This window comes from Corylus avellana, chromosome 3 (genome assembly GCF_965113065.1).
Source record: "Corylus avellana chromosome 3, dhCorAvel1.hap1.2, whole genome shotgun sequence".
NCBI lineage: Eukaryota > Viridiplantae > Streptophyta > Magnoliopsida > Fagales > Betulaceae > Corylus > Corylus avellana.
In genome coordinates this window covers 24922422-24930560 of record NC_142492.1, presented here as the reverse complement: position 1 = coordinate 24930560, position 8139 = coordinate 24922422, and the positions used below count along the sequence as shown (strand labels likewise).

Sequence of the window (8139 nt, the reverse complement as noted above, 5' to 3'; positions counted from 1 at the left end):
ACGGTTGTTGTTTGAGTTTAACTACTTCATAAACATTTTTTTTTCTCAATTATGTTTTCCTTTTATGACTTTCCGAGTAGGCACCTCGGTTCGGCAACGGGGTCCATTTGAGCAAGAGCCATTGGTCCAAATAAGCAAAATTTTCAGGAGACATTATTTAACAACATGGCAAATAGCACAAAGGGAACAACAAATCCCATAATGTATAATGAAATCCCAAGACCCAAACAACTTTTACACAACTTCTACTTCCAAGTGTAATTAAGCTAGAACCACTCAGCAATACAACATCTTTATTAAAGATAAACATGTCTTTAAAGTTCAGATATCTTTTCTGCTTCCACTATAAAGTTAGTTGTGAATCACCAATACTTGGAAAGCATTTCAAAACAAGACTCAATAAATCTGTCCACAGCTCTAAAATATGTATGCCTCAAGTTCTTGTTAATGATTAGAATCCCAAAGAAGACCCAAAATCCAAATGCATAAGAGACAGCAACAAATGCATAGAAGAATAAAGGGCTATCAATTATTCTAGTCCATTCTTTTTCGTCCTTATTTTGGCCCTTGTGTTCAGGTTCATGCTCATTTGGGGTTGAGCAGTTTCTTGTTAGAGGGTCTCCACATAGATCCGTATTGCCATCATAGCATTGCATCTTGAAAGTTGAGAACTGCCGCTCAAATGGGATTCTTCCTGAAAGATTATTATATGCAACACTAAATGTAGATAGAGAAGTGAGTCCAACCAATTCATAAGGGATTTTCCCACTCAACTTGTTATGAGAAAGATCCAAGCTCTCCACATTTTTCAAGTTTCGAAAAGAATTTGGAATGGGGCCTGTTAGAAAATTTTTCGACAAGTTCAAGAAGAGAAGGTATGACAAGTCTCCCATTTCAGAAGGAATGCTACCTGTCAATTGGTTGGATGACATGTCAATTCCGGTCATCAACGAGAGTGGTACACCTTCGAAATCATATACCATATTTTTTATTCGCCAAGATGCGTCAATTGCAACCATCATTCCAGATCCATATTCTCCAGTTGGAGGAGTTTTCCCCCAGAATGTAATGTTACCGAGACAAGAAGGAATTCGACCTGAAACATGATTATAAGAGATATCGAAAACTCGCAAACTAGCCATTTGACACATTCGTTTGGGTAGGTGGCCTTCAAAGCGATTTCCACCTAAAAGAACTATAGCCAATCTAGAATGATCATACAGCCACTTTGGAATATTACCAGACAAGTTATTATTTTGAACACCTAAGATTTGCAAAACATCACTGTTTAATATCGTGGGTGAGATGATTCCTTCAAATTGATTGCCGCCAAGTAGTAAACACTCCAGATATCCCATCTTGGAGTTCTTTGGGAGCATTTCTCCTTGCAATTTATTGTTCGATAGATTTAGATATCCCAGATCGGTGCCATCTCTAGTCAAACTTTGAGGTATTGTTCCTGACAACATGTTGTTAGAAAGATCTAATACTATGAAAGACAGGTTACCAAATGACCAAGGAATGTTGCCTTCTAATAAATTTGACGACATGTTAACGACACTCAAGTCTGGAAGAAGATGTCCAGGATATTCAGGAAGACGACCTTTGACATGATTATTAGATATGTCAAGAAACTCAAGTGATGAAGTTTGATTAGCATCGCAATCAAGAAAAGAACCATCGATTTTGTTGCTTCTCAAGGATAGAAATGTGATATTCGTGTTGAACAATAGGTTACAAGGTATGCCTCCCGCTATTGAGTTTCTAGACAAGTCTAGATCTGTCAAGGAAAATTGGGTGGAGATGAAGCTTGGGACAACGTGACCATTCTTGTTGTTGAGGTTGCAGTTCGCCAAGCTCAAACGTGCTAGTTGAAAGGTTGGGACCCATGAGGCAGACTCGGTTTCAACTTCCAAATTGTAGTTGTTTGAAAGATCCAGGTAATTGAGATTTGAAGCATTGGCAAAAGTAGAAAATGATAAAACCCCTTCTAATTGATTGCCCGAAACATCAAAATTGGAAATCCTGCTTTGGTTAGAGAAAATTGAAGGAGGAATATTACCATGAAGGCGATTACCCGATAGATCAAGGTTTGCAATCAACCCAAGACAAGAGGGAATAATGCCTTCCAATCCACAAAGCGAAAGATCCAAGTGCATCAAATGTTTCAATTCGCAAAAAGCTGCAACAAAGTGAGTTTGATAGATGAGTGTAGTAGTAATCTGTCGGTGTAAATTATAGGATCGACTAGCGAGTAAATATTTATTCTAAACAATTTAGTCTAACTGCCTTTAATTGCCAAAGTATAAGAAGTAAAGCATAGCCGCACGAAAACTCAAGGTGAAGTAGACCCATACTTTCTTTCGAGTAATGTTACATACACTTTCATTTTTTCACTCCCACTCTCATTATCAGATTTTAAATAGATAGATTATTATTAAATTTTGGTACAAAGGTAAAAGTGGGTGCCACCTAAAGATGTATATGTAGGAGTGAAAGAGTGGGAGTAGGATTACACCTTTCTTTTTTCTTTGGTTTGGTTGCCGAACATATAATGATCGAGAAAGAAACGAAAACAAATCGGCACAGTGATTAGTACAATGTAATTTTCGCGCTTTTGGTTACCTCTTGCTGTATAGGTTAGGTTGATCATTAATTATGAGATTTATTGCAGTTGAATTTGTTAATTTTGTGAAATCGTTTGTTTGATGAGAATAACGAGGAATGAAAAATAATAGTATATATATTATGCGTCATGGATTAATGAGGTCTTTTTTCAATATTTTAAAATTCAGATAAACAAAAATATGTATAAGGCTTAAACTAGAGATTATGTTCATAATTATTAATTTTTTGTAATGTGTGTCGGGGATTGAGTTAAAAATCTTGAATATGAAATATAAAATCAAATAAATGAAGTCTAATTTAATTATAGGGAGTCAGAATTGATCATTCAATCCTAACATATTAACATTATATATTTGCAACTTAATTGATAAATTAATCAATATGATCGAATTGAGTTGGAAATGAGAGAGCAAATTATAAAATTGAATGAAGCACTTATAGACGAACAAATCATAGATAAATCAAGTTAGAGTTCTCACGTACGTTGAAGGCCTCCTCCAATTTGCATTTCTTTAATAGTGAGTTGTTCCAATTCATCAAACAAGGTGAACAAGGTTACATTTGGATACCATGTTCTTGATGAACCAATATCTTGCAAAATGATAGAGCTAACTCCTCGATTTATACCGTTACACCAGATTCCTTTCGCTTCACAACAATCCTTTCCGTCCCAAATCTCAAAGGCTAAACCATTTGTGGAGTTTCTGATATCCAACAGAGCTCTCTTCTGCTCTCTGCTGCATCCTTCCCCACAAGCCAAAGGGAGAATAGTGATGGCCATAAGTATAACCCAAAGAAAAATGGCACTATTACCAAAACAAGTCTTCATTTCTGAAAGATTCTCGAATGAATTATATTGGTTGTAAGTGCATCTTCATCGTGTTGCCTTTTATATATAACGTATGCTGCCTCCTCTGCCACGCAATTGTCCTGAAAAGTCAATCATGTCTTCAAGATTGGACTATGGTTTTTTTTATTTTTTTTTGTATGGTACACGTCCGAATAGTTGAGGGCCTTTGGAATTTCCCAATAATGCAGATTAGTGTGGTGGGTCTTTAAAAGCACTAAAATTTCCACGCTCAAATTCAATAATGCAAGTTGCAGGAATAGGTCTAACCAACCCGCGTCATTAATTTCCTCAATTTGACAACCCGGCCACCAGCAACTCAAATTCATTCTGTGGCTCTCTCTATTTATTGTGATTGAAATTTCTTGACCCTTCAAGGGGAGAATTTTTTTTTTTTTTTTTTTTTTGAAAGGGGGGAGAAAGTATATTAAACTCAAGTTAATTATCAAGCAATTTCTAATATTCGTATGAACTTTCAATTTGTGCAAAAGTCATGATCAAAACTATATATATATATATATATATATAGAGAGAGAGAGAGAGAGAGAGAGAGAGAATTGTTTCATTTTCATCTTCCGCTCTTGCCTTATTCATTTCCGTAGAATAAATCCGTCATAATTGACTTAATAACGTGCCCCGGGGTGTAGAAATATAAGCCATGGTGGAAATATTCCAATGCATGCAATTATGTCTAGGTCCTTTGGAATTTTGCTCTACATTAACCTCAAGTTAATTATCAAGCAATTTCTAATATTCTTACCGAAAAATTCTAAACAGATAAATATCACAATTTTATGCGGAATTAACGGATATTTATCAAAGCAAACAATTACTAAAATATGAACAATCACACACAAAGATTTTGGTGACGAAGAGGAAACCTTTTAGAAAACGTTCTAAAAGTAAAACCTCTCCGGGGCAGCCAAACCCAGGAAATCACTATCAAAAGATTATCCAGAGATTACAGACACTAGGAACACTTACAACCCTTTGCAAGACCTTGACTCTATAAGATCGACAAGCCTCCAACTTATCTCCTCGCTCACAATCTTCTTCAACGTGATTCTCCTTTATCGGACCCTTCCGATAGACTTCAATTAAGCATACAATCAAAACTAACAAAAATCCTCTAAGAGGAATCAATTTGATTCACAACAAAATAATCACTCAAGCACAGCCTCACACGAACTCTCTGGGGGTGAAAATTCGTACCTCTTTCTTCTATAATGATGTATATGTACCCCCGACAAAACCTTAGATCTAACCCACTTAAAATCACATTTTTTGGCCTAAAATGTATGGGGTGTCTGGATAGGTTAATGGGCTGTCCGGACAGGGCTTTGCGGAGCAAAATTTGAGTTTCTGGAAATACGGTCCGGCCCTAGGGAAGGCCTGTCCGGACCCGGCATGCAATGAGTGAAACAACATTTTGAAATGTTGTCTAGTCTTGATCAACAGCTCCGATCGATGGGCGTTTGTGGTCCGATTGAGCTAAAATTTTGCAAGGACGTTCATATATTTATATTTTGAATATATTGATTTATATTTCCATGTTTATATATATTGATTTGATTTTCTAATATTGTCAGTTAACTCTTTGATGTTGTATTTCCTAGTTTTTTTTGGCCTTATTCAATTATAAATAAACTATTTTGCACACAGTTTCAAACACACAAAAATACAATATTTAGAGAATTCACAGTGAACTCTTCAAATAAAAGTTAAATTTGAGAAAAAAAATTTACTTTGTTAAATTTAGAGAGCCAATATTAAAAGGAACCAAACATTATCTTTCTTTACTTTAATTAAATATTATTTTTTCATTAGTTTTAAAAAAATAGGAGAGATGAGAGTAAGAAATAAGAATAAAAAACTATATATATAACTTTTGCTTTTGGGCTCTTAGAATGTAGAGAGTGAATTTGACAATAGTTAAATTTAAAGTAATGTAGGGAGTTTGTTAAATTGGTGTTTTTAGGACTTTTGTTAAATTTTTAGAGAAAAGTTAAATGTAGAGAGCCCATTGTGAATGCTCTTAGTTCATATATATATTCTTTAGTTATTTTAACATGTATCAGAATAAAGTGTTGGCCTTGTCTAGAGAACTGAAAAGTTGTTTGATCTCCATACGATTTAGAGGCTCTAAAAGGTCTGATCTATACTATGGTGGTTTCGGATTGTCATTCTAGGCTATGACATGCTCTCATGCGTTGTCCTAGATTTTTTGTGTCCAAGTTTCACGCACCGTCACACAGTCTGCCGTTTTAAAAATATCATTTTAGAGAGAACTACTTCTAAAAGGAATCAAACTCAATACCATTTTAGAGAGAACGTGCTTCATATAAGCACATCACATTTTTTATATCTAGAAAATGTGGGACACCACAATCACCCCCTCTTGGGACTCAAGGTTCTCGCTGGCGATCCTCATAGGCTTATTCACACCCTCCATCTTTAAGTAGTATAATATTGTCCACTTTGAGCTCAGCCCATACGATTTTGTTTTTGAATTTACCCTAAAAAACTTATACCATTTTAGAGAGCATGCTCCACATAAATGCAACACCATCCCTAGGGACATTTCATCAAGCACTTAAAGGCCATACTATACTTAACTACTCATTGTCTCATTTGGTAGATTAAATATACCAGTGAGAGCCAAGCAATTTCTACACCTCGACATTTTAATATTAACTACGTACTTTTGACTAAAGCTTGCAGTGCTTCTAGGTTTGGAAAAAACAGGAGACTTGCTTGTCAATCGTCCACTTAAAGAGGATTGGCACAGATTGAATATAACTTGGCAAGCACTCACAATTAACTTTTTAGGTCAAAAGTCATCCAAACATTTTTTATCCTGCCAAGATGACTATTACAATATTTAATCAAAAATAAAGATTACTATTGCATTAAAATAAAATAAAATCACAAGAGAGGATCCATCGATCCCCAACAAACACGGCAAAAACAATCATAACATGGCATAAAAAGTTGTGCATTCAAATCGTATTATAGGTTTTTTTTTTTTTTTTTTTTTTTTCATTTCTTTTTTCTTATAAAGACAGAAACAATGGTGAAATTTCCAGAAAACTCGGGGTTGGACATGATTGAGTAGAATATACAAACGAATGGGGTAGAAAAGAGTAATAATTTGATTGAAGAAATAATTTTTTATATATACATATGTACGTTATATAGAAAGAGAATTGTTGTGGATTATTAAGAGATCAAAAACTCTACTAATAATCCACCCTTACTGGATAGCTGGACAAAGAGAATTGTTGTGAATCTCCAATAAAAGATTCTCATCAATATATATATTTTTTTCTTTATATTTTTCTTATCTTATTTTACAAATTCAATAATTTAATCATTAAATTTATGGACTCATGAAAACTCAACACAAATTCAATGATGAATTCATCCCTTTCCTATGAAAATGATTATAAAATAAATGAATTTTATCAATTTATTAATGTTTTAATTTCACAAGCACTGCATAAGAACATGCCACATGTAAAAAAATATGTGATATTTTTCACCCTTATAAATTCAAAGAGAAAAACAAAAACGTGCAACATGTGAACCAAGTCTAAACCCATCAAATTTACTTGAAAAGTTTCCTTGAAGTTTCTTTCCAATCAGAACAAAATCGTGAAGACATGATTGACTTTTTAGGACAAATGCATGGCCCCCGCCACCCTGTTGGCCACCCCTTCAATTCTGTTTTTTTTTTTTTTTTTTTTTTTTTTTTTTTAAATAAAAAAAAAATTAATTTTTTATTTTATTGGAGTGTAATCTAATGTGGTTGAGTTTTTATTTTAAGTATAAGTCTAATGAAATTGGCTAATGTATCAACTTCTTATTGGTGGCACAAAATGTGACTTTTGTGCAACCTCTCTATGTAAGTTATTCTCAAAATAATAATAATAATAAATAAAAATTTCTTTATGAAGTCGTTAATTAAACTCAAACAAGAACCGTATGTCCTTATACATGTTGCATCTTAAAGCATTTGAAAACAAATTAGCCTAGGTTTTGTTTGTTTCAGCATAAAATGTTTTTTTTAAAAAAAAAAATTAGCAGGTTTGGTTTATACGGAAAATTAGAAAATATTTCTTATATTTTTATTCACATTTCATCAACCACTTATGCCCAGACTATAATTAACTGCTCATTGTCTCACTCACTAGTGAGAGCCACGCCCTTTCAATCTGAACTACTTTTTGACTAAAGCTTGCCGTGCTTCTTGGTGTGAAAAAAACAGAGAATTGCTTGTTTTAGTTGTCAAATTAAAGAGGAATTGGTACTACAGTTTGAATAGACCTGTTTTACAATTTCTTTTTTGAAATTGCAGTGCTTTCAAAGCTAACCTGAAATTTCCAAGCTAATTCCAAACAGACCGATCCAATTGGTCATGATAGTCGAGCTCGATGTCCCCCTCCATTACTCCTTTTGAGATGAGAATCTCTTAGGATTATAAAAAAAATTATCGAGTTTTAAAAGGAAAAACAAGACACATGTACCTTTGAAGTCTTCGATCGTAATAACCACATCAACATTAAGACCCTTTGAAGAGTTACTAGTGGGTTGACTTTGACGACGGGTTTGCACCGCCAACCTCAAAGACAAATTTAGTTGTAGTCACAGGTCTTACAGTCAGT

The 8139-nt window shown here is 34.1% G+C and overlaps 1 protein-coding gene across 1 annotated transcript; it reads right to left on the bottom strand.

The window, feature by feature from the left end:
* Nucleotides 1–362: 362 nt before the first annotated feature.
* On the bottom strand, nt 363–3457 carry LOC148586987 (uncharacterized). The gene is made up of 2 exons (XM_088514980.1): nt 3112–3457; nt 363–2182 (listed from the first exon to the last, which is right to left on the bottom strand). Exons 1-2 carry the CDS (start codon nt 3455–3457, stop codon nt 363–365), a joined length of 2166 nt encoding a protein of 721 aa, XP_088371106.1.
* Nucleotides 3458–8139: the final 4682 nt, after the last annotated feature.